At 39.3% G+C, this 27185-nt stretch overlaps 1 protein-coding gene across 2 annotated transcripts in view; it reads right to left on the reverse strand.

Moving 5' to 3' along the window:
• Nucleotides 1-369: 369 nt before the first annotated feature.
• The window catches only part of SNX4 (sorting nexin 4), a 32807-nt gene continuing 5991 nt past the window's right edge, over nt 370-27185 (reverse strand). The window contains exons 3-14 of one of the 2 annotated variants that reach the window (XM_030952296.1): nt 23368-23506; nt 23141-23290; nt 22050-22097; nt 17975-18030; nt 13385-13457; nt 11805-11866; nt 10265-10330; nt 6311-6400; nt 4981-5080; nt 4082-4227; nt 2604-2718; nt 370-2258 (exon numbers count right to left, since the gene is read on the reverse strand). In XM_030952296.1, the coding sequence (XP_030808156.1) occupies nt 2211-2258; nt 2604-2718; nt 4082-4227; nt 4981-5080; nt 6311-6400; nt 10265-10330; nt 11805-11866; nt 13385-13457; nt 17975-18030; nt 22050-22097; nt 23141-23290; nt 23368-23506 (1093 nt within the window). In that variant the 3' untranslated portion in view covers nt 370-2210. The remainder of the gene's footprint in view (nt 2259-2603; nt 2719-4081; nt 4228-4980; nt 5081-6310; nt 6401-10264; nt 10331-11804; nt 11867-13384; nt 13458-17974; nt 18031-22049; nt 22098-23140; nt 23291-23367; nt 23507-27185) is intronic. The other variant, XM_030952297.1, reaches the window with a different exon arrangement.

The following is a 27185-nucleotide window of genomic DNA, read 5'->3' on the forward strand; positions in this document are numbered from 1 at the left end:
ACAGACCACATGCAATGCTTTCCTGGAAAGACAGAAGTACAAGAAACAAAGTTATTGCAAATTACCCTTAATTTGCCTGTCACATAATTTCACAAATAATGCAAAATGTTTTCAAAAGCATCTTCTCTTAACTATATGGACACATGTATGAAATTCAGACAGCTGACTTGTAGCAAGCATCTAATTTTGGCCTTAGAACTATGTTCCTACCTAAAGGGAAAGCTGTGCACAATTCACCAAATTTTAAACTCAAATTTGGAGGCCACTTGAGAGCAAAGATGGACAAGAACCACTTCCAAGAAATAAAACAGCAGTTTTCAGAGTAGCAAAGACAGAGGTTTTTACAAAAAAACCAACATAACAAAAATATCAAAGAGCAATTTTATTTATCTTATTTGGCACAAAACTTACAAGAACTGTTTTGTTCCCTTCTTAAATTTTAGTACAACTAGCAAGGAAAAAAAAGGCATACTAATACATTTAATGAGCTGTACAGCAAGTGACACGTGGAAGGAGGCACCAGAAAGATCTACCAAAAATCAAAGTGCATGAAAAATACCTACTCTGAGCGCCTCATGGTATTGTATTAAGGCACCACTCCTTTAGAAGGTTTACTGAATACATCAAGTGTGCAACTTCTTGGTTTGGAATGTGAGAGTCCTTCAGCCTGCATCAGAACCAGACACTGCAACCTCTGAATGGAACAATGTTTCTCAATGTTTAAAGGAAGAGACCTCTTTGTGCCCAACACCATCCCTCAGCCAGGTATGTCACTGTCACATGCTTTGGAAAAGCCAACACAGGTTTTCAGAGTACCAGCACTTTACTTCAGAGTTTTAAGCTGTAGTGTGCACCAGACCTATGCATTCTTTACAATGGTTTTATAGAAAAGAAAGGTTGAAGAGACAAAAGTAACATGGGACATACCAGTAAATACATTTAGATAGTTTTATCAAAAGAACATTTAAGGACTTTTGGGAGTATCTCTTACAAAAAAGAAAAAAAATCTGAATAGTATTATAATCCAAAATAATTAAATACACTTTTCAACTGATTATTACAAAGCTTCCTTCAGAACTACCAATCAAGTCTGACAAAATCCACAAGACTTCAGGAACTTTCAGTAAGAATGTAAAAAAGCCCAGTATTAGACAGTGGCAAGAGATTTTCATAATTGGAAACATTTAATGCAAATCTCATAACTGCAAATCATGTTATACAGGTGTGTATATTACACACATTCACACACACTCACACACACTGAAACATCATTACAAGGGCCAGACACCTTGGTTCATTGTGGGTTCTGCACATCACTGCTATGAAGTATGACAGAAGCTGCACCAGGTTTATTATTTCAGCACCTTCATTAAGAACTATTTGTTTAAGAACCAAACCTCTTCAGTTACAGGTGCCACAGGCCAGATTCACACCAAGTGTAAACAGGTTCCAAACAACCAAAGAGAAGTTGCATCTGCTTCTTACCAGCTTTGACTTTGGTTTTTCTGCTCAGCTGGATCACCAGTCACCTTTACTTGCAGGAATAAGTTTAGTAAGAAATCAATGCCCGTATCAAAACTGAAGTGGGAACCAGTAAATGTAGAATATTGTTATCAAACCACTGTACAACACCTCTACTGTAGAGAGTTTCAAACATCTCAGGAGCTTGAGACTGCTTAACCTGAACTCTGGAAAAACATATTTCTCTATGGACATGCAAAGGCATTTAAATATGAACTCTAGGCATTACAATATTTCATTTTTGTCCTCTTATGGCATAGACCTCGAGAACACAACTGTGTGCCCCATTATAAAACCAAAGCACCCTTGAGCATTAAAAATTCTAAACAGCAAGGGTTGGAAAGAAGGGCATCTGGAAGTGATCTACACATTACAGAGCATGGTGTTTCACAAGTCTCTGAACAGTTTAGTTCATACTTTCTGGGATAACTTTCCCAATACCTTTGTCCCAATACAGAGCTGTAGTTTTCAGTAACTCTTTTACCCCTGCATTCTTTGCTACCACATATAAAACGTGCCACAGAAGTGGCAGTCAGGCCTAAACATTTAACAACACGTCCTTTTCATCCTTTATTAACAATTACATTTATTTCATGATTTGTATGTAAGTCATGTAGCAATATAACATTGGTGTTATACACTGTGCTTCCGTTCTCTGGCACTTGGAGGAGGAATTCATTTCCAGATAGTCACATCTTGCTGAAGCATTCCTTTGCATTTGTCCAAACCTGAATTCCCTTTTAAAAGAACAGTTCAAAATCAATAGGTAGGAATATACTCTATTTGCAAACCTCATCCACAGCTTTCTTCAACAGAAGACTCTACAAAGAAGTCCCATAGAACTTCACAGAAGAAGGCAGAGACCACACTGAAATTGGACCAGACTATTTTATATCTATATTTTATATCTATCTCAACATTAACACGTCACTGAGTTCAAGAGGATGGACTGTGTGGGAGGTTTTATGGTGGTGATTTCCAATCTTCTGTGACTGCCATGTTCCCAGTTACTGACAGTGTGCATCTGCCCCCCTGCTGACAGGACAAACACACCGGGCCAGCCCTTCCCAAGCCACACGTACCTTTTTGCACATGCTAATCTGCATAACAGCATAGCTTATAAGTGCCTCCTTCAAATCATGATTCTTCTGCTCTTTAAACCGTTCAATGTCAGCCCAGGCACTTTTCACAAAGTCTCTGAAATTTAAAGCAATGATTTCTGTTAGAAAGTGTTTTACATGTTCCACCCTCAGCTCTGGACACTCAGCAGAGAAGCCGTGTATGACAGAGTGCTCTATCTTTCAGTCAGTAAATCGAGTCCTGTAAATATAATGCATCCCTCAGTCCCCTCATTTTACAACTGGCACTGCTATCTAATTCTCCTTCTTTTTAAGGTTTTTAACCTAGAGCTTCATAGGATACATTAGGATCTTTGTTTGGCTTGGTGTTTTTTCCCCAGGAAGTATCGCTGCCACAGAACCAGAATAAGTCAGAATATACTTTTTTCCTTCAGATTGTGTTGGGGTAATTAATTACCTTTATGCCAACATTCAGCACACAACACTGCATGTTTCTTTTTCAATTGTCAAGTCAGAGTCTTTATCTCTTCAGCATGAAAACTCATTTGTTTGTCAGGATGTGAGACAGTCAAGTACAATAAACATTTACAATGCAAATTTAACTTGGATAATTCACTTCAGAAATTAATTTTGTTGGTTTGGTGATGGTCAGGTCTCCTTAACTAAAATGGAGGCATGTATCTGTAATTCCTACTATCATCTGTGCTGGACTAGCATTCACTCGAAAATTGCTTCCAGAGTTACAAAAGCACATCTCAAATACATCTGCCAAAATTATTAAGATATTGCGTTTACTGAGTGTCTTGTTGCTTTGAACTGTTCATGAACTAGTCTTACCTTTCCAGCTCTAATGCTAACATATCAGGAGATACCATGTTTACCCCTTACCCCTTGTATTATATGACAGACCTGCTTTGACAAAATCCCATTGCTTTAAGAATGTAGTTCCTATTTTTAATTTTTGCACACCTGAAGAAATTTTCATTAGAGCACCAAGAAGCAGTTACTCAAACACAACTCCCCAGACCTTCTAAATCTCTTTCAAACAGGAGTAAGGTGTCCCCCATAGAAGAAGTTGCAGAATATGGGCTCAGCACCCTTACATACAAACCAAACTAAATACTGTATTTGAAGCAAATCAGCCTTTGAGTCTGAGCCTATTCAGCTGCAGACCTCCAAGCCCACCTGCTAAATATATTACTAGTGGAAATAAAAGCATGCAAGTCAGCCATTAGAGTGGGCTCAGTAACTGGGAAAGTCATCAGGTTTTACATAAGCCATACACTCAGACCAGAAGCTAACTGCATGTACTGCACTTTATTTCACAACTTGCAGCTGACAGGAGCTTTTATAGACAGCTCATAAACACCAAGAATATATTAAAAACACTTATAAAATGCAAACACCTTCAAGAGCATCCAGTCAAGGACTTTTGCTAAGACAAGCCCTGTGTTTTCTTTGAAACAGCCAAGTCCATTTACCTGCCCTCCAGATTTTTAGACTTCAGTTGTTCTTCTCCTTCCTGTATCTGCTCTTCTAGAACCTTTATCTTGGCTTCCCTCTGCTCAGGGGTTTCTTGCCCAAAGAGCTTGCTGGTCATCCCCTTCAGGGAGAAGGTTCTCACAGTCTACAAAAAACAAGGATAATCCAGGTTTGGCATGTCCTGAGCACAGCCATGGGACCTCAGGTGACTTTATTGGCATTTGTGCTTACTATTTGGGTGATTATTTTGCTTTAATTTCCACTTCTTTATTTGATAAGTAGCTCTGGTGACTCAGGTTAGACTAAGTAAAGTGGGGAGGAGATAATTTGATGTTCAAACACTTTAAGGCTGACAAGGGTGAACTTTCAGAGCAGCTTTCCTAGTGAAGTAGGAAAGAAACTAAGAGAAACAAAGGCCATAAAGGCATTCCATAGAGAACATCAATAGATCCAAGAGCAACATTAACAATTCTAAAACTGTCAATTACCATTTTCAGATAATATTTTAGGTAATGTTATCTCCTATATAAAATGGACTAACACAACATACCAATAACACCCACTGTTCAAAAGGCAAAGGAAGACTTTCAGAATTCCCAACATTTTCATCTTTAGGATAGAGTTGTCTATAGATAGAGTGTTATTCTGCTCCAGTCATATTTACTGCAATCTTCCACTTGCTCAGTATTCAATAAAAGACATTTGGCACAAACAGTTTAAGTCTCCAAGAACCAAGTTACTTTAAACTTCACATGTCTCCAGCTCATATGATACCACTTCTCAAAAGCAGCAGCCAGCATGCTGGTGCCATTTAAATATCATTCTAAGTAACTTGGCTCAAGTAAAAAAATAAATTCAGAAAGAGGTATCTTGGAGAAGAAAGTGGAAAAAGACTCACTCCTGTTGCCAGCTCCTCACACTGCTGTTTCTTAGATGTTAAGTCCTGTGCAGCCATTTCCAAATCATATTGCATTAGTTCATGCTTCCTGCAAACTGCCCTGAAAAGTAAGTAATGGAAGATCTGTCATGAAATACTTTGTTTTGCTACGTTTCCCTCCATTTACACTTTACAAATGGCATCATGTTTTGTTTGCTTTTTGACAGGAAGCACCTCTAATTATTCATCTAGCCCAAATTCAACAGCCCTATCACAGACTGTATAACTCTGCAAATGCTGTAATTAAGCAAGCTTGCATCAAAGCATAAATAAAGTTCTTAGTACAACTGCATTCCGCTTCTCTTTATAGACTCATTCCAAGACACACTCAGCAATACAAGCCCTTCCACCTCCTTAAGGACACCACTGTAAAACAGTTTAATTCAAAACACATTACAGAAATATCACAGCTTTGACAAAAGATACCTGGAGATGGTGCCTGTCACAGCAGCAATCTATCAATCCATCATAAAATTCATCACATTTTCTTTCTTAAACAATGAAACAAGAAATTGCTTCTAGATTCATACAGTGCCTTTCATCTGGAAAAGAGGAGTTTCCTCTGACCACCTGCAGTAACTCCCAGTCCTGTGTGGGCTGATGATGCTACATCCATCCTGCACAGCCGGATGCACATGGGTCTCCCAGGAGAGGCTCCCACACAGCAGCCCCTGCACTCACCAACCCAATTCATATTGGACCTCTCCAAGAGGTTCAGAGGCAACCCTTGTAAAGCACAAGAGCTTTAGGCACAGCCTTGCAGCATAAAGCAATCTGCTTTTGTGCCCATGCTTGTTAGGGGTGACTGACAAAGACCAACATAAAACAAAACAAAAAGTTGGTACTACAGTGCACAAGACTGTACAGCAGATTAACACTATGCTGGGCATGTTGAGAGTTCCTGGAATTTATAATGGCTGTAACAGCTCCGTTTGGCCGATCTCATTTGAAAGCTGGAGCTTTCAACACATTGGAGCACTATTACACCAAAAGCCAAGGTAACAGTGGAACCAGAGGAATAAACAGAGGAATAAACAGCATTTTCTTCTACAGTATACAGATTCTAACATTTCTGTCTTCTCACTACTGATCAGATCAGCTCTAATTTGTTTGCCACTCACATGGCAATCAAGTACATGTAAGCAGAACAAGAAACAAGAACACAGAGACTCCACAACACTGAAATTTCTTCTTCTCAGAGAACACAAGATACCAGACTAAATTAAACATCAACATCACATTAGAGAAAAGGACTACAGCTTCCTTTTGAGCTCTAGACTTCTGTACATACCGCAGTGCTTCAGCATAGAAGAGATACTCCTTCAGCTGATCTGCATAGTGCTCCTCTTCTTCCAGTATGTCATCAATAGAAGCTGCGTATCTAGTGAAAAACAGCCATAGTTAAATGTAAAGCTGATTAATTTAACCTTTAAGGATACACATCCAGTAACAAGAGAGAACACCTGTTTGACAGAAACACCCATGACAAACAGCAAAAAGCACTTCCAAGAAGGGTTTTTTCTTTGTTTTTAATTAAACTCTGAATCAGCTAATGTCAACATTCCTGTGGGCCTGCTTCTTTGGTTGTTACATTGATTCATTGTACAATGAATCTTTTGACAAGTACAAAACCTATCATAACTCTCCTGCTGAAGATGAGACAGCTTTTCTCATAGGAAAAAACCCCAATTTATTCCTTTTCTTCAGAGGACTGTCAATAGGCAGCACCAAGACAAAAAAAAAAAAGACACAGTGCAAAAGAAATCCTTCAAGCTTAAAGCATTGAGGGCCAGGAATGTGAACATCACACCTTCTGAAAAGCAGAGGCAGCTTTCATGGCTTGTAATTCAGCCTGAGTACAAGATAACTCACAGGAGTGCCCTGAACACCACAACATCAGGCCCCTTCAGCTCCTTCAAAGTCTATAGCTTTATCTGCTGTTTAAGTCAGGCATATTAATTCACAGCAACAGGAAGTTTAACCCTCCTTTTAGGGAGAAATCTGAAGTGCAAGGGCTTGGACCAAGTCTGCAGCTCTTGCATTCAGTAAGAGTTTTTTTGTGTAGGCTACAAGTGGCAAAAAGCACTTTATTTTTCTAGTTGATACCGCTTATTTGACAGTATTTAGTGTGTTCTTGCTAACCAAGGTGACTGTACTGGACAGATTTGCAGGGACAGGCCTAGAGCTATCTGCACACCTCATTTGGCACAGCCAGAGAAATCAGATTCCTCTGCAGCCTGGCACTCAGGGCATGTGCCTCTGGAGATAACCAGGATGAATGAGATCCCACACAAATACCTTCATCTATTCTGCTAACTCAGGCTGGACTCTCAGCTATGTGGCAATCTCACACACCTGCAGGCTCTCTGAAGTGAGCATATGTCCATTCTTCTCTAGCAACCAGCACAATGTGACCCAAATGCTAATTATAGCACCTCTTGGCTTTCAAGTTTTTGCAGAATCCTTCTGTTTTCCCTTTTCTCCCTATGCCTCTCCAGTAACTGGCTCTGTGGAAGAAGTGGCAGAGTCTCAAGCTGAAAGGGAACCAGTAACATGAATTTGGGAAGTTTGCAAGTATGATGAGTTGTTTTGATGTTCTGTGAAATCAAAGACATGGCACACCCAGGAAAAGCCCTACCAAGGCTCTTGGTGCTGAATAAATATAACATATGAAGTGGTCAGCAACAGCAGACCAGTTTAAGTAGAAGGGATTAAAGAACAGGGAGAGCAAGAATTCATATTATGAATCAGTGTAAGGAATAAGTCAAAACTGTTGAAAAATGCACTTGTACTGAAAAAATCCTGCAGCCACAAGGGTCATAAATGGCTTACCCTATTTTAAGTTCTGCAGTGCAATAATTTTAGTATAGTGGTTAGATTTCTCAGGGCAGCAGATGGACCACATTTCATTTTCAAGTAAGATCTAAGTTTAGAGCAGTGCTGGAGCTCATCTGTGGCAGATCAACTCTCAGAAAAGAACTTCAAAAACAAACAACCAAAAAATCTCACCAAAAAAAATCCTACCTTACCTAGGCAGGTTTTTATAATAGGTTGGATTTGGGAGGAAAAAAAATGTAATAAGAAAATCTACATTTCTGACTGCCTAAACTTAGGCAAACTAGAGAAAGTGTTAAGGAGAAACATTGCAGTAAGTTCTAAAGGTACCTGAGATATGGTCTCACTCTTTGGGTAAGCTGTCAACTAAACCCTTGTTTTAGTTTAGACTGGTTCAATATATAATGACAGTCTAGTTGATACACAGATAAAGGGTCACTCATTAATGGAATAAAGGACAGAAATCAAAGGTCTGGCACTTCTTTCTTTCATCTTTCAAATGCTCGCTATAGCCACTCACTCCAACTTTCTCAGCATTCTTCTGTCATTTTAGCAAGCCTCATCTTGTAATAAAGCGCACACCCAGAGAAGCTTTGGGGTGTCTTCTCCAAACTTTTAGCAGTTATAGATTATACTAACCAATAACAACTCAAAAGCTTAAATAAACATCTAGTAAAGACTACAGCATATGGGGTAGATAGAGAATAATTAAATTAGTTTTGAAGTTTAACATTTATATTAGGCAGCCTTCTAGAGGTAGCTTTTTGTTGCAATAAATTCCCACCTGTTGTTATGGGGATGGTAACTGAACTGGTAAGTTATACTTTAAAAGAGATCATAGATATGAACCTTCGTGCTAGGAGACCACACGGGTCACTGAATGAGTTCCTGAACCTCACAACTGCTGCTTCTTGCTTGATTGTCATCACTAAGGGATTGCTGCTGTACAAGAGTGCCACAGCACAGGAGATGACGGACAATGAAAGCTACCTCAGACTTCAGGCAGTGAGTAAAATTACCCACAATAGCAGTTACCCACTGCCATTACTCTGGATCTTTAGCCCTCTGTTACAGACAGAAATATTAAATATTATGGATCTGTGAGAGGGTTCAGCCTCCTGATGAAGAAGTGAGACAAACTTCTTTTAATTGGTTATGCATTTCCAGGTGTTTGACATTTTGGTGTGGTGTATCTGAACCACTGAAAACCTTTGTGTGATTCCTTAACTCCACTACATCACACCATGTTTTCACAATCTCTTCAACTCCTGCCTACTGCAGTAGGTGCTTACCATTGTATTCCACCCCTACTTCAATTACTTTCTTTCTGAAAGCAGAATGCATTCTCCATTCTTTGTTCTCACCAGAGCCCTCTGCCATGAAAACATTACAGCTTTTCTTGTATGGAAACCACCCATTAAACAAAACACAGAACTGTGAATAAATTATTCAGAAGTGGTCTAATTCTTAAAGATTTGCCAAAAGCAGAATTACTCTAAAGAAGCTGAGGGCATGGCTCTTCAAACCCTTCCACTTGGCAAGGTCAGTAACAATTAACCTGTTAACTTGACACCACCAATAATAATCAGGCAGTAGTAGGTAAATCTGCCCTATAAACTAAACATGAGAATTTATTTCCACAGGAATTACGCTTTATTGGTAAAAATATTACATGAAGTGTCAAACACCTTCCATCTCTTGCTGTAGTTGTTATTTATCTGTTGTGTGGGATTACAGAAGAGGAATCAGAGTGGTAAGAAATGCTGTTTCACTTGCTATATGTGACTACCTGAAAAGCAGAAGCCATGAGCTTAGAATATCCTTTCTGTGAGCACTCCCAAGTGCCAGACTCTTATTTTGAAGGCTGTGCTTCACATACTCTGCCAAATGACTCTAAAGATGCAAAGAGAGATGATTCTTTACTTTAATATATCCAGTCAGGGTTTGTTTCAAGAATCCACTGGAGTTTTGGGGCCGATTAATTAAATTTCTTAACTCCCTGTAATTAAGTCCAAATCTGTGTACCATCTACTGCATGGTACAAAATGCTGCTATCAAAACCAAATGGATCTCATCAGGTCTGTAGTACATTAAAGTTGTATTCCAGTTTCTGGCATAGTAGCTTAAAAGAAAAACTGGAAGGATTCCAAACACTTCTACGATTTCAAAATAATAATAAAAAAAGAAACCCCTCTGGTTCTCCTGAGGCTTTTTGGGCTACTTAATACAGTATATGGATGCTAAAACTGTGCCTGCATCCAAGGCACAGAAATACTGTATACCAAAAAACAATGCACCCCCAACTTTCTTGGTACTCACATGTACTTTGGGGTTGAGGGAAAAGAGAGGAAAGAGGGAGAGTTCCACATCTGGCTTACATCAAACTATCAGATATTCAGTCAGTACTTACACATCCATGTGGTGGCCAGCACTCTGCAACCCATCCCCCATCTCCTTCTCTATTGCACTCCACTCACTGTAGGAAAAACAAACGAGAAACAACATCACACATGAAGGGTAAGGGAAGTTAATAAGCTGCATCCTGTATATAGTTTCTTTCCAGGTGACACCTGAATGGAAACTGCCTCAAAATTAGACTTGGTCAAACTGTTGGTTTTTTTTTAAGGAACACCACTGACAACGTGAAAAGGCCGTTTATGGCACTCTGTAAAACAACTGTCCCTAAACTCATAGTCACAAATATAGTTAGTTTGGGACAGGTTTTGAACATAACCTTGTTTAAATAGCTGAAACTCAATTTAAAACAAAGTCAAACAAACAAAACCAAAACACCAAGCACTTAATGTAAATGGGACAAGGGACAATGACAATGGTCAACTTTCTGAAATACATTTTGGGCTCACCAAGAATATACTAAGCTTTCCAGACTTACAGGGTACAAGATAGAAGCCTCTCATTCCAAAAACCAAAGGGTGAATTTGACTTTTGTAAGCATTTTACTTCTCCTGAAATTATTTGATGTATGTAGCTTCATGTTTTCATAGCAGACTCTTGTTTAGTTCTACTAATAAAAAAAATTTCCAACTTGCAATTGTCTCAACCACCTATTTACATCAGAGATATTATTTAGATAAAGAAAGAAACAGAGCTACAAAAAAAAGATAGCAAGATACTTGTTCTGGACATCCTGGTATGTACTCTGCCATTTTAATTCTCAGCTTTGAGAAACCTTATGAGAGTTCTTAGTTACAAGAATTACACCCACAACTCTTTTTACAAGGAAAAAAGAGGTTCTCCTTATATTTCGCATAATTTATGGGTAATGCATCTATTCTGTCCTTCACTTTTTCATAAACATTCCACTCTGCTGATGTTGATATTTGTCTTTGTGTTATTACAGAACTACATCTAATTTCATTTTAAAACCCCCAATGAGAAAGACATCTGCAATCCATTAACCCAGAGAATTAAATTTAGCACTTGAACAGTGTGTAGAAGCAGGAGGTTTCCCTTAACCAGAAGTTTAGATTCTTGAATTCTCCAGTGAGATGGAAAACTTGAGCATGCAATTCCCTCATATAAATCAAAAAAAAAACAATTGGCAAATTCACTTCTAAAAGCTACTAAAATTGGATAGATATAATTGTTGATTTTTATCCATTAAAAGAACCTAGAAGCTTTTTAAGAGACAACTGCATGAAGAATAGTGAGTTACTTTCTGAAGAAACAAAATGCCAACGCAGCAGAAGGAGGCCCAAAGATCTGGTACACAAAGCAAAAAGCTGTAGTCTTGCACTGGAAACTAAGCTCAGCAGATCAGGCAATCTCTACATGCAGCACAGAAATCTCGTTAGCACTGCAATACAGAGTTTTTCAAGATAGACAATGAAAGGTTTCAAATATACTTTTCAAAAGCATAACACAACCAAGAAATTCCCTTCTCTCTCCCCACAACTAAGTATGTATTTAAACACTGGATGAACTCTTACCTGAATACTCTTCCATAGTTGCCATGGACTTTATAGACACCGTAAAGCCGGTCTGCTACCCTCTAAAACATTTTAGAGACAGGTTTTGGTCATCAACATTAAGTGCAATTGCTTTGTGAAAACCCACATACATACTCCAAGCTAAAGCCTTAATGTTCTTACACAGGTAAACAAGATTAGGCCTAAATCTAACATAAGCCACTACTGAAAGAAAAAAAAAAAAATCAACGGCATTAAGTCCTGAAAGACTGAAGTCACAATCGATGCTATGTTGAGAAGTAGCATTTCAAATCTATCTTTGGAAATGCTCAATGATAGAATATGTCTGTGGAGACCATAATCAAGCTCCCTCAGTTTTTGATAACCAAATATAAGACATTCTTTATCTGAATAATGCCAAATAAATGCACACACTTGTTTATTTAATTTATAGATGGCAAGTCAGAAGTCCGCCTTGACATCAATACTGTAAGGAAACCTTCAGTAAAATTCTAACAAGTGACTTGATTTTTCCACCCAGCTGAGTGAACTGAGGGAAAGGAAATGAACTATCCATTGCAGAACACACTGCTTGAGCTAGAGGTCATTTCAGCTGTTTAGAGTGCCAGTACCTGCTGCAGCCAGCACTACAATGCTGGCAAAACTTCAGAAGAAAAGACACGTGTACACTCTCAAGTGTTGAGTTGTAATCCAGATAATGCCTTTGGAATTGTGATGTGCCAATGAATGAGATTAAAGTACTGCAAGAGCTACCATTGTTATTATGATGTCTGTGACAGCAGTAGTAAAAAGGAAACATTAACAAATTGCCCAACAGATCTCACACACACAACCCTGAGAAAACAGGACTGTCTGTAGAACACCACTTTTGAGAGTGATTAATTCTCTCAAGAACCTGGGTTTAGCAGAGCAATCCATTACTGTCCTCTCTGCCACACAGGTCCATTGAAAATGAAATCCCTGTTGAACATACTAAAAAGAAGTATCATGCTCTCATTATTGGAATTGTAATTTCTTATTTCCTTTTTGTGCCTTTAAAAAAATAACAACCTTCCATTCTCAACCCATAGAGAATCTTAATGCATTACATAATTGTTGTCATCATTAGAAAGGCTATCACTCATTGCAGATCAATGAATGAGCCAAAAAAAGAAAATACATAAAGGGAAGCATAAAGGATTCATACTACAAGCTCATTATATGTCTGACCAGAAAACTGTGTTTTGAGGCCCTTCCCAAACCAAACATCCAGCAAAAGCAACTTGTCTGCTGAGTAGAGAGAAGCAGACACCTCGACTCTGTTTAGAGCACCTCCCTGTGATGCGTGACTATCACAGGACAGGGCAAATTAGCCCTGTCAAACCCAACCATCGGATCTGGAACTCTTCCCCCTCTCAAATCTGTACAGAGTCAGTGCCCTCACCTCTTGCTGTCTCCTGCTCCACACTCCAGAGACAGACTCCCTCAGGCTAAACTGCCCTTATTCTAGAACACATATACCACTTCTCTTGACTAAACAAGAAATACTGCCTTATAAATAAATCATACTATTTGTCACGACACACATGGGAAATACTTACAGCTCTGACTCGCAGAAGGTGTGATATGACAGACTGCAGTTCATCGCTGTAATGTTTTAGCTCAGTAAATCTCCTGGGAGCAGGAAACAGATAGTACATCATTAGCCATCATGAAAGCAAGCTTTCACAGCATGCACAATAGAGCCACAACCCTGCAGCCAGCAAGCAGAGCCTGGATTGTGTTGGAGTGGAATTAGCTGAAGACTCCTAAAATGAGTGCTGAGCTTCATTTCCCTCAAGTGAACAAACATCCCAACACTTGCATGATTGCTGGTTTTTAAGTGCAAATGTTGAAGGCTCAGATCTAATTAAGAGATAAAATTTTATGAAATAATAATAGTTAGCTGAATTTATTACATCGGTGTTTTGTTGTTAGGGTTTTTTAATGAGATTTATAAAAGCAAGGGTTAGTGAATAGGAAAGCTTCAAACAAATACGAAGCCAAAATCTGCTGAAGCATATTTCTCAATAAAAGCATGTTTACATTTCTGACCTGACAAAGATACTTCACTTTCAAGCTGCCTCTATCCAGTTTTGGGCACAGCTTTTCAGGGGTTCAAGGAAACATTCACAATTATATTTCCCTAAGGCTAATCTGTACAGTAACTGTAACATATGAAATCCTATTGCACAGGAGCCACGTATGGCTGAAGGCCATCAAATCACTACATCTCAACAAGGTACCAGACAGGCAAGCCATTGCAAGTGACTTGTGTACACTGCTGGCTTGTCACTTCTGGAGAAGAGGCTTTTATCAGCCGGCCCAGTTAGGCTTCAGAGGCAATTTAAGCTGATAACTTTAGCTCTTGCTAATAACAAAGGTGAATCGTTTGCCACAGCTTTGGTAGTGATAGGTAACCAATTAAACCACAGCTACAGCCTCTTGTGTACACATAAATCCTCCCTACATACCCTCCCCTACACACAAGTCTAGCTCATGACCTACTTTGGTACACAAGAATGTATTTATTTCATCCAGATGGGAAGCCAGAAACAGCTTTACCTAAATTACTAAACAATGATCTGAAAATACACACGGAAGAATGCAACTAAAATTAAGGAATAGGAGACTCAGATTAGTGTTCCAGGTTGATGTTCAAGAATTAAAAAAAAACTTAATCCCTCCTCCCACCACAGGCACACAGTCAGGCTTTGTATTTCAGAATACCTTGTACCCAAGAGGTCTTACTGAAATGAGTTGGGTCACTTGTTTTGGGTGACCAAGTATGAAATTCCAGGGTTTTTCATTTAACACCTCTTCCTCCCCTGCCAGGAAGTCTTCCCCTAAAATATTCCCATCCTTACATTCAGGAAGTAAAAGCTTTATTATGACTACCAATACTTTTGATTTCCAAGAAGCATTTTTTATAGCATTATGACACACACAGGGTTAAAGTACATAAAAAGATTTAAAAGTTAGCAGAGAAGCTGTATGGGGAAAAAGAAATGTAGTCACTGATCTGCACAGTGGGATTTAGAGAGCAATCTTTTCAGTTTACACTTTATAAAATATGCACCAGGGCTGCATGTCAGACAGCTGCAGACACGTACAGTGAAGATATTTGAAATAACTGAACTAAAAACAAAAGATTAAAAAGCATGCCTGCAGTTCAGGAAGACTCCCCTTTCCACTACAGAAATTTATAATGTAAAGTTTTATTTATCCTGTTTTGCCACAAGAAATCTTCTAGGAATGCTGTACTCCCTGAAGGCCAGAGTCAGGAACCTAGGACTTTCAGTATACTGGCCTTCAGCAGCAATGCATCTCCTCTCAGACCAATTCTTCCTCAATTAAAAAAAAATATTAAAAATTACTACTTCAGAATCAAGTTATCTTCTATTTTGTCTCATAAAAGCACAAACCAAAGTGCTGCTATTTTTTTCCCCATCTTCTGTAAAAGTTGAAAAATTTTACAAATATCATTTTCAGGAAAAACTGGTTTTAAGAGACTGGTAGTGTTGCAGATCAAAAGTTTATTTCTCAACTATTTGCATAAGTCCTACTCATTGCTCATGTAAAAAAAAAAAAAAGTTACATAATTATAAAGTAATTTCCAAACAGGGCTCAGTAAGGCACACAAAGGGATGTTTACTTTCCAGTGTAACCTAAGAGTAGAAGTGTAAAACAAGAGATAGTTTTGGCACTCAGTAACTGAGGCTTTTTAAACTAGCACTTTTCACTGGGTTTTACTGGTTCTGCAACATTAGCAACAGTCTAGATACTTAACTGAGCTATTAAATAGAACTTGAGACACAAATGAAGAACTGGTTGCATTGGCGTAGGAACACCAGCAGGTCTTTCAAAAATATCTTTTATGATACTGGCAAAGAAAAAAAATTCCTTTAGAGTAGACAGCATTTCAGTGTAAGTTATTTACTATGTGCATTTTACTCAGCAGTAATTCTCCTTGCATCAGAGCAGGCAGTGCCATTGTCCTGTTTTGTGAAGAGAGATACTACAAGAACAGAACTGTTCACTAAAAAACAAGCCACTTATCTGAATAACCAGACAAAAAAACCCAGAGAGCTACTTAAAAAAAAAAAATTTAAAAAGCCTGCCTTAGGAAAGGCTTTAGTATTTTCTAAAGAAATCTTCCACCAAAATCCAAAAGCTATGGTTTTCATTAGAGCCCAGAAAGAGAAAGAAACGATGAGTGCCATGAGGCCAAATCAGAGAGGTCTGCAGTAGATACAAATTTGCCTCTGAGTACCAGAATATTTTTATCACCATTTAATTCCACCATTGAAACTACAAATTGCTTCCCACAGGAGCAGGTTTAGTTTCCAGTCCAAATTTGACCTCGAAGAGCAACCTGGTTTCAGATGCATGAAGCTCCTCATGTTGCCAAGCTGATAGCTGCAGCTCCATGGCAATCCCAGCTAGGAGCTGCAGCTGCTCCTCACCTGAACCTCTCCTGGCCCAGGAGCCTGAAAGCCTACACTCCACACAGCACTCAAGTCACACCTTTTGTTTCAGCAAGGTGAGCTTGCTGAACCACTTCACCAGCCAGCCACACAAAAGCACCAAAGGTAAAGCAGAAGGGCCAGGCATCACACTCCAGGCAGCTCCAGCACCAGTGTGCTGAGCAGAGCAAGGCACTGTGCCTCCTGTTAGAGCCACACATGCTACAGCAAAAGGCAAACAAACAACTTCTGCTCATGACTTATTTATTAAACAGTTTGTATCCCCAAGTGCAATTTGGAACTTAGGTTGCTGGCAGAATACAACAGAAAACATGTCCCATTTCTCAAGTGCTATGAAAGCTCTACCAAGGCATACATGCTCCAGGACTGTTTTTGTTACAAGCCTTTTCCTCATGTTTTCCTTGTGTTAACCCTTTTTCTACTTTTTAACAAGCTACTTCTCATAACAGCTTTCTGAAACATTGTTACAATTGTTACAAGCTAAGAAGGATGCTCCTTAAACAGTTTTGCCCACCTGTGCCTACAGTCAGACTTCTGGCAGTTTACCTGCTGTGAGAGCAGGAAAAGATAACTCCTACTGGCCACAGAGGAAGATGACTGAGGGTGAAGCATTCAAACAAGGGACCATTTTCACCTGCAGATACAGAGAATTGCTGTCTTCCAAACTCATTCATTCATGTTATCATTTATATTAAACCCTGGCTAAAAGCTTCCTGGCTGCCACAGAAGGCCCTAAAAACAAGCACAGCAAAAAAGGAGGGACTGGACCAATTCACAGGCTAAGTCTATGAAGAGGTTCAGAAAGGTATCCTTAACACAATATCCACAGATATTGTATCCTTAACAAAATACCCATAGATTCTATGGCACAGACAGCAGTCAGGCACAGGGGCTCTCCCCAAGGAGCATCTCCCGGTGCCACTGCTGGACAGCAAGGGCACCCAGAAGGGCACTTTGCACAGGTCTCCACAGCCTGTGGATGGCAAACAGCAACATCACTTGGCCCCATCACTGCACACTGATGCTTCTAAACCACTGCAAAAGTGGAAACTCCCATTTTACCCTTCCCACATCACCAAGGGTGTGATGAACCTCCCACTGTATACGCTGACAATTCTGAGCAGTTCTTCCATCCAGCAGATTGCTCTAGTGCCTGTCCCAGAGCTCTGTAAACTGCAACAGAGCTGAACTGACCTCTGGACTTCCAAAAGCATCTGTGAAAATTGGCAGCTTGGAAAGAACTGTGAACTCCAACTCCAGGGTGTGTGCATTCAGAGCTGTACACCAGCAGACTTTTGGAAAGACCTACTATCTGTCTGTATTCTGTTCATGCTTGGAAAGATTTCTTGAAAACAAATATTAAGAGGTTCTTTTTCAGAGTCTGGTTTTGGGGATTTTTTTGTCCCTTTGTTTTAGTCTAGCTAAAATGAAATACTCATTCTACATAAAGTGATGGAATTTTTCTGAATGCTTCCTGCTTCTGGAGGCAGGATTTATCAAATATTTTCACACTACCTCTTTACTGGGTTCCTGTTAAGATTTGAAGTGCAGAAAGATAATTTTTCTTTTCTGAATTTATACTAAAGAGATAGAATATTCTGTCACCTGAAGTTATAGTTATAACTGAAAAAGGGAAAGGGAGGGAAGAAGGATGTGGAATCTTACTTGTCTGGGTTTTTCACTCTGAATGTTGCATTAAGAGCTTTTAATCTGGAATCTGCCTGAAAAAGGGGAAAAAAAGCTTTGTTAATTTAATGCAATTAAATTTCAGTGACAAAAAAATCTCAGCCTTCTGGCAGCACCATTAGAAAAACGTCCTGCCTTCATGGCATATTTAAGTCTTCAAACATTGAACAAGTTGACACCAGCTGCCCTGAATGTCAGATATTTTTATTAAATAGTCAAAAAACTACGCTATTTTTGTAAATATGATGTAAACAGTAACCACTGAAATAAAGCTGGTATAATCCAAGTCCCACAGAAATAGTCCCTTCTTAAAATGCTGCACAAATCATGGATTTAAGATACACAACCCCACATTCTTTTTAGATGAAGCAATTAGGTAACTTAAGACCATATGGACAAGCTATTTTATATTTCTCAAACCAAATAAAACCAGTGGTAGAGTGACCTCTATATGCTCTTTATTACCAGGAACAGTTCCCCAGTGAAATCAAAATCTTATATATGTTGTTCTCTTACTTTTTATGACTTGCTTTACAGAAAATATGTAATTTGTATATCAGAATAGAGCCCTTTTAAATGCAATGTTCTTCTCTGTAGTAGAGCATATATAAATCTCTACAGAACAAAATCCAGTACCTAATTAATTGACTGCTTTGACTGCTTTTGAGATGTTGGTTTACCAATTACTGTAACAGTAGTATTGAACACTTCTAAGGAGACTGTGGGTTTTTTCCCAATTTATTGAATATTAAACTATGCAATGAATATTTACTCCTAATAAGACACCAACACAGATAAGAGATCCCAGTCTCATCCTTGAGGCTCACATCACTATAACTCTTCATTCCTACAATGCATTTTACACACAGCTCACTTAGGGCTCATCTATACCAAAGAAAAATGCCAATTGTGGGTAAATGGCTGGAGTTTACTTCTGATCAAAATATCCTGATCTTCAGTAAAAGGAAAATAAATCAGCACACCTTGCAAGGTGTATAATTTCCTATAGTGTACTCCTTTAGCTAACAGGCTGTGTCACAGCTGCAAGCAGTAAGTTGCTTCAGTAGTATTTCTTAGTGCTGGTATGTGACAAAAGGATATTCTGTGCCCTGTTACAGAAAATTCAGAGCCTGAAGAGCTATTTTGAATTTGTCAGTGAAGGGAACACAGTGTCTTCCCAAAACAAGAACAGAGCCCATCCCTTACGGGCCTTGTAAGAGCATCTACAGATAAGACAGGCACAGCCTCAGACTGTTTCACCTCCCACTACATTTGGGCTGAGCAGAACATACCCCATACACAGCCTACAGAAAAGGAGGCTCAGGGGAACCTTACTGCTCTCCACAATCTCCTGAAAGGAGGTTGTAGTGAGGTGGAGGTTGGTCTCTTCTCCCACTTAACAAGCAGTAGGACAAAAGGAACCTGCCTCAAGTTGCTTCAGGGAAGTTCAGATTGGATACTAGGAAACATTTCTTTACCAAAAGGATTGTCAGACATGGGATCAGGCTGCCCACACAAGTGATGGAGTCACCATCCCTTGATGTCTTTGAAAGATATGTTGATGTGGCACTCAGGGACATGGTTTAGTGTTGGACTAGTGGCAGAGTCAGGTTAACTGTAGCTGTTCTTCCAATGACCAAACACCAAAACAAAGCATAACCCACAAGCTGAAAGGTAAGGGAACAAAACCCTCTGGACTAAGACTGACTCACACTGGGAGAAAGCAGGTTCATCGTCACAACTGTGTGTGACACTTCTCTAAGAATATCTTGCAAAGGGAAGACAAGGCAGCATGGGGAACATGTCCCAGATAGCACAAGGAACACAAAACACTGCAGGAGCTCCAAGTCCCAGCCTTTATGCTTATTCAGAGCATTTCTGAGGCTTGCATACTCTTGGATCTCCAATGCCATACCCCAACAAACAACACACAAGCCAGTTATGTTTTGGGCTGTTCACACACACCTGCAGGTACTCCTCACACCCTCTCACAGTACAAACATCACCTAAATATGCTGACATTATCAGAGTCCTTCCCTCTGAGCAGCTGTTTCCCAGAACTCTGTATTTATGTTGAAACAGCAGGCACCAAAGCCATTTGAGTCTATTGGGGCAGCAGGCACAGAGAATAGCTTTACACTTAGAAAGGACAACTTCCTACCCTACAGTTCCAGGGCAAGTTTTTGTCTTCTGTCACATGCACACGTAGTGCCCTGAAGGAAGAGTTCAGTAGGTCCATACAAGCACTGTCAGGCAGGAAACACAATCCTGCCAGTGCTCAACCATCTCAGTACAGCTATTTCCTTTTTGCCATTTGCAGCACAGTAACTCTCACACACCACTTTTGAGCATTTACACCAGAGTTAGGCTTCTAGAGAAAAACATCTGTCCAGTCTTAAAATTGATTTAAGAGTGACATGCACAAGCATTTTAGAGATGAACCACCCATCAAATGAGGTACAGCTGAGGAGTTTTCAGAGCGTTAACGCCTACTATGATCCCATAATCATTTATGTAAACTAAAGAGAGATGGGAATTTTCTCTTTCCTACAGGAAGGGTTAAAATCCCAAGTGACAAATCCCTTAAATTAAAAATCCCTTAAAAAATAAGTGCTGGGGTTGGGAGGGAGGAAAGGCATGATTTAATGATACAGCTGGCAGAACAAACAAAGTCTCCAACACCAACATTCAGCTATAGCATGCTATACTGTATTAATACCTAATTTAAGGTTTAGTTAGAGTTCAAACCCCCTCAGACAAAAAACACATCCTGCTTAAATGCAGCAGAGGCAGTAGAAACATAAACAAATGGTCTAATTTGAGTCTAAAACATGCACTGAATAGAGGTTTTCCTTCCAGTGTAGTGCTAAATATTAAGAGTTTATACTTTAGATGTAGAATAAAGGGAAGATTCTTTTTACCAGGCTTCTGAAAAAGTTATTTTTCTTTCCTAAGGAAACTGGAACTATGAAAGGGAAAACATACACAATCAAATCTAGAGGGAAAACAAGACTTGCTAGTCTCTCATTTAATCTACAGTGTGGTTTCAGGGAGGCAAATATTCTCAGCATTCTGCTATGAGTTTTCTTCCATAAACACACCACTGTGTGTTCTCCTGAACACACCCTGCCAGTACAAACTTTCTGAACTCCTATGAGTGTATGCAGCTTCAGAGCTTTACATTGTTTGCATTATGAGCACCAGTAGTATGCAAGCCCAACTGTGATGGAAGAGAATTATTGTCAACTTAAGTTATCAACAGTAAGTGTCAGTATCAAAGCCCCTTGGACACTGAGGATAAGAGCACCAGGGATTTTCTTTAGCTCTCACTATTTAGAATAATTCTTCATAATCCATCCAGTTTTCAGTTGTGATTTCATGAGAGCAGATCACATTACAATGAAACAAAAAGCTCACTATTGTCCCCATATAGTAATTCTTCCAGACACAGCCCAGCAATCTATCAGCTTCTCAGATTCTTGACCTGTACAGACACACGACCTCAGACCATTTATTCCTGCAAGTTCTCCACCAGTTTACCCAGCCATGAACTCGCTGATGTCAATGAGGATAGTATTACTTCAAGACACATTTCTGTTAAACAGTTAAGGGGCACCAAATCCGTCTGTCTTAGTCCCTTTCACCAACTGCTCCTTGCAAAGAAATCCTACAACTCAGACCTCTTTGCTTACCTTTTTTTGACACCTTGCACCTCTTACCAGACTAAATTTGACACCCACCTTTAAAAATGCTAAACTAAACAGAAAACACAAAACCTCATTGCTGTGACCTCAAATTCATTACTTTTAAAGGTTAAAAGGATTCTATGTTACCAGCAGAATTACACAGGCATATAACAAGCCTGCTAGAGAACTTAACTGCAGTCCTACCCATCACATGCCAAGAACATCACTGTTTTTTGTAATAACAAGTATTCATGAAGCAATGCCTTTAACTCATTCTTACAGCAAACATCCTTTCATAAATAGCCTAAAAATGTTTGCTGGAATATGTCTGTGTCAGCAAACACGAGACAAACAATTACAGTAATTACCTTCAGCTGAAATCCAGTCTCATTCACCATTTCTTTCCATCCACCTTCCTAAATATACAGGAGAAGAATGTTCAGTTAGAGTGATTTAAGAATGCTGCAGCTTTTGCAAGTCCCTGTAAGAGCCTATATCAAAGGAGCTTCTCCAGTATGCCTGGCTTCTGCCTCAGCTACCCTCCCCACATCTTTTCAAGAATCTGGGTTAAGAATAACCAATCATTACATTGTGCTTACATACTAATCTCTCCCCAAAAACCCTCTTCTCAATTATCTCTTGGGAGCAGGAGCCACACTGCTTTGCCTAAAGAGTAGCTAACATATTTTGCCTCTGAGATTACCAGCATCTCCAAGGGCCTTTCCATCTCAAGGCAGAGAGCCGAGAGCATACAGGTGACAACAGTTTGCAGTCCACATGCCATCACCTGGCTCAGGTGTACTGCTGATTTTCCACTGTTTTCAGCTCCCATATATCAGTTCACCCACATACTGTACCGTGGCAAACACAGCTGTTCGGTCCAGTATTTGGGAATCTCTCATCAAAGCACAGAAAAAAGAACTATCCAACATCTCCTAAAGTTGAAAGCTGCAGAATGCAATGCTTAAGCTGACAATTGGACCACAACTTCTGTGACAACGTATTGTAGCAGTTTTGGACCACGAGACAGGAATGGATGATCCAAACCACAAGGCTAAAGAAACCATGGATATCCAAAGAGTGAGCTGGAAGCCAGTGCTGTCCCTGCAGTCAGCAGTATAGCATGGTAACTAGTTCAGCTTTAGCCCTATGGAAGAGCTCCCAACCAACATGCATTAAGTTCCCAATAGGCTGTTCCAAAGAGGTGGAAATTCTCTCTTAGGGGCCTTACAACTTGACTAGAAAAGAGTCATAAGGTAGATTAGAAGGGCAACTGTACAACTGCAGGCTGTCTCAAGAAGCTTTTAGCTGGACAAGCCTTTTCCACCTCAAGTTTATTCACGTTGTCTATCTTTCCTCCTGACACAGAGCAAGTTATGGGTCAATAGAAAAGATCAAAAGGACATTACCTTAATTAAATAATCACTAAATAATGTATTTAGAAATAAGTTTACTATACCTGCATTAAAAATGCATAAAAGATTTTGTCTTGGCAAAGAACAGGATGTGAAGCCACACGTAACAAGAAGTTTTCCAGACCAATTCTTCTTCTTTCCACAAAATCTGGATCCATATTATCTGCTGATAGCTTATGCCAAACAAAGTCAGCCTAGTTAAACAGAAGAGTGTCAACAGTAAATTAAAAAACAAACAAAACAAAGCAAGCCACAGTTTCGGTTTCCTTACCCTTTTTTCTGGCAAAGGAGGAACAACAATATGTGGGTAGGTAACTGACAAATAATTCCTCAACAACTCAAATTCACTGTAACGTCGCCACAGGGACTCCACTGGGGCACATTGTCCCTCACTCTGGGACTCAACAGCTCTGAAAGATAAAGCAGCAAATTTGAACATTAGGGAGCCATCACCTACTCCCTCAGAAACCATCAGTGCAATTAGACCAAAGGCCCCAAGCATAGTAGTGATTACTGCATGACTTGCCCATAACCTAAAGCAACCTTAATTAATTTCAAGTCTACATATTTAATTTTAAAATATTTATAATTTCTGCCTGATAGTACTTGAATTTGCTAGGAACACAGGAAAACTCAATGCACTTACACATCAAAAACAAACAAGCAGGTCACAATCAAGTAAAGAGACACATGTGGCTTAGTCCACCCCCTTACAGAAACAGCCCTGTTTCTCTTGGAACAGTGTTAGGTTCAAAGTTAGTAAAATTTCCTGAGTACCTGAAGGATACAGAATATTGTATGAAGAAATTTACTATTCAGTGGGAAAGGCTTCACTTCAGAGGACAAAAATGGTCTTGCATACAACAGTCGACACAGTTACAAATACAACTTTAAAAATATTAAGATATTAAAAAAGATATTTTTAGAAAAAGAGCAAATTTCAAAGTACTTCCAATTTTCTTTTTTTTTTCAAAGTGATATGTTTTTATATTTATGGACTAAAAATGTAACAAACTACCTAGAGCAAGCAGGTACAAAATTTATGCGTCTGAAAAATTTGTTGAAGACTTGAAACCAACATGACTTAGCAAGGTAATAAAGGGTTTTATCTTACTATAAAAGGAGAAATCATTGAATATAGGATTGGAAAGTAATACAAATACTTGATGAGAAGAATCATTTTTCATACAAGACATTCAAAGCAATAGAAATACTTTACAATATCATAAAAAAAGCAGTGGGTAGCAATACTTCCAGCAGTTAGCATATGCCAGAATAAACACAGAGAGAGAATTCACACAAGGGAATTAACAGAAAACAGTGGTGATGTCTACACCTACTTTGTTCTTCATTTAAGTGACTGACTAGCACACAAAGCACTGGCATAAACCTACAAGGAACAGTATTGACTGCTGAGTTTGGAAGGGACCTCTGCATGTCTGCGATCCAGTAGCTCCTTGGTCAAAGCAGAATGTTCTGAGCCACATTCACTTGGGTTCTGAGTACCTCCAAGGACTGAGACTCTACCACCACATTGAGCAACCCACTCCCATGTTTGACAAACCTCACAATAAAGAGGTTTTCTCACTTTTACCTGGAATTCCCATGTTTGAATTTGTGGGCACTGCCTTTCCCCTCTCTCAGCATCACAGGAGTCTGACTCCATCTTCTTTACCTCCCCACCAGGTACTGATCCACAACTGCTAAAATCAGCTGTCTCTTGCATGGGCTGAACAATTCCATCTCTTTCAGCCTCTCCCTGCAGGTCAGACAATCGAAGCCCATAATCATCATCCCAGCCCTTCACTGGACTTGCTTCAGTAAGTCCACATCCTTCTGGTGCTGGAGAACTCAGAACTGGTAACAATAAATTATGAACTACAAGTAGTTACTCATATAGTATTTAGTAGAAGAGAATGCTACATTATTTTTTCCAGCAAAAGTCAGGCTTTACAGTTCTTGAATTCATAAGAACTTTGTGAAGTTTTAAAACATCTAAGAAGCACAGATATTATTGATAATTTTTAAGCTATACTTAACCTACAAGGTCAGATTTCTAATGATCTTACTGAAAAACAAACAATCCCCTTCCAAAGCTGCCCCAATTCTTGGATACATTTAAACAAAATACAAGGTGCCTCTATTTGTGAGCCTTCATTAGACAGGAACAGGCTTGCTATATACTTTGGTTTAGTTACATCTGAAGGTGGAATAATGTCATACAGAAGAATGCAAAAGATACTTTTTTAACTTAGCAATCTGCAAAAAGTGTTATGTATCTACCATGCCATGTGGAAAGGACATTCATTCCAGGTGACTGAATTTGTAGGGGAAAAAAAACTTCATAAGTAAGAAGAAAAAATGATCGATTCATAGCATTCAACATAAACTGCTGCAGATCAAAACTATTTGAGAGTGACTCAAGAGGAAAAGGTGAGTGCACTACTGACAGCCACTATTCACACTGCCAGCATCCCGCAGAATTCTCCCCCATTAGAGTATTTAAATTCAATGAAGCTGCACCTGCACATACTGAGTTCTGAAGAGGGTAAGCTCAGCCTAGCCTGGACTGACAGGCTGTGCAGCATTCCTCCCCACACTAACTGCTGCACCATTCAAATGTTACAAGAACACTTCAGCGCAAAGCAGGTATCTAGTGATTGAACTATTGATGAGTAAGAGGTAAATTTGAATAGACAAGGAATTGAGCTACTGTGCCTCAAAAGACTACTTGTTTAGTCAAAAGCTGAAGGCACAAACATTGCATTCCTGGAGGAAAAACTCCCAGCAGGGTTTGGTAAACAATTTGGCCATTCAAGACACTCACATAAAAGTACTTCAGAATTACAGATCCTTTTTATCTTCAGCTTCAGTAGCCTACCAACCAGCTGCACTGACTTACACCATGGGGATTCAAGACTTCCACACGGGTTATTGTCAGCCCTTAAGAAAGACTGCTACCATCAATACATGATAGTATTATGGGGATCCTGCCTGAGAACAGACTGCACAAGCAAGCATATATAGGGAGATAAGAAAAACATGGGTTAGGACTGCCCTGAGAACCTAGCCACATGCCAGGAGGACACATCTGTGCTGCAGATACAGATGCTGCTGTGCCAGTCTTCTGACAGGAGAATGGTCCATCTCTGTAAGCATCTAAATCATGCTTATAATGCTCTGTAATTGTTTTGCAGAGTTAATTAGAAAGTAGGAGCAGCAAAGGCTGAGCCTTAACTGTAGGGAAAAAAAAAGAAAAACTCTTTCTGAACATGCCTGCTTATTAACTTTGTATTTGCTACAATTAATAAGAACCCATCAGTTATCTGAAATAAACATAGTAGTAACATCTCAGTCCACACACATTAAGCAGAAAACTAAATATTAATCAAAAATTTTAAAAGGACATTTGGGAGCAGAACACCTCAGCAGGAAAGGACCACAGCTTTATAGAGAAGCCTAGTCCTACATCAGCACAAACAACTACCTCATTACTTGAAGTTTTATGCCCACACAGGGCCTCAAGAACTCCAGGAGGAAGGAAGCAAACTGCCAGACCAGCTCATACCACTCACTGCATCTACCCTGACCACACTGAAGACACTAAGGAAGTTTACTACATCTAAAGCCTACTATCAATTTATTCTGACAAAGCAGATCTGTGGACAACAGCTAGGCTTCCCCAGTCTCAGTAAATCAAGATTTACAACCTTTGTGAGGGACACAAAAACCTCACACAATACCCTGAAGAAAAAGATTAAATTACTACCAGAGAATCTTGAAGGTCAAACCTGCCTGCGTAGTTAATTCTTTCTTAAGTAGACAGTATCTCATACAACCACCTCACTATAGTGTGTGTTTAGCAGCCTGACATTATTCTCATCTCAGATCATACTTGTTTCTTTTATTCTAACATGCATTTATTCTCAGTGTCTCAGGAGTGCAAACACTGCCTTTTACAGCTGCTTTTATCTTCATCAGGAGAGCACCTATTTAGCACCTAACAAAGAAGCCATGCTTCTTTACTTAGTTGATTTGAATACATTTAAGACATTTTGAAATTATTAGTACCAGTTGCACCCCCCAGGC

This window comes from Camarhynchus parvulus, chromosome 7 (assembly GCF_901933205.1).
Source record: "Camarhynchus parvulus chromosome 7, STF_HiC, whole genome shotgun sequence".
Lineage (NCBI taxonomy): Eukaryota > Metazoa > Chordata > Aves > Passeriformes > Thraupidae > Camarhynchus > Camarhynchus parvulus.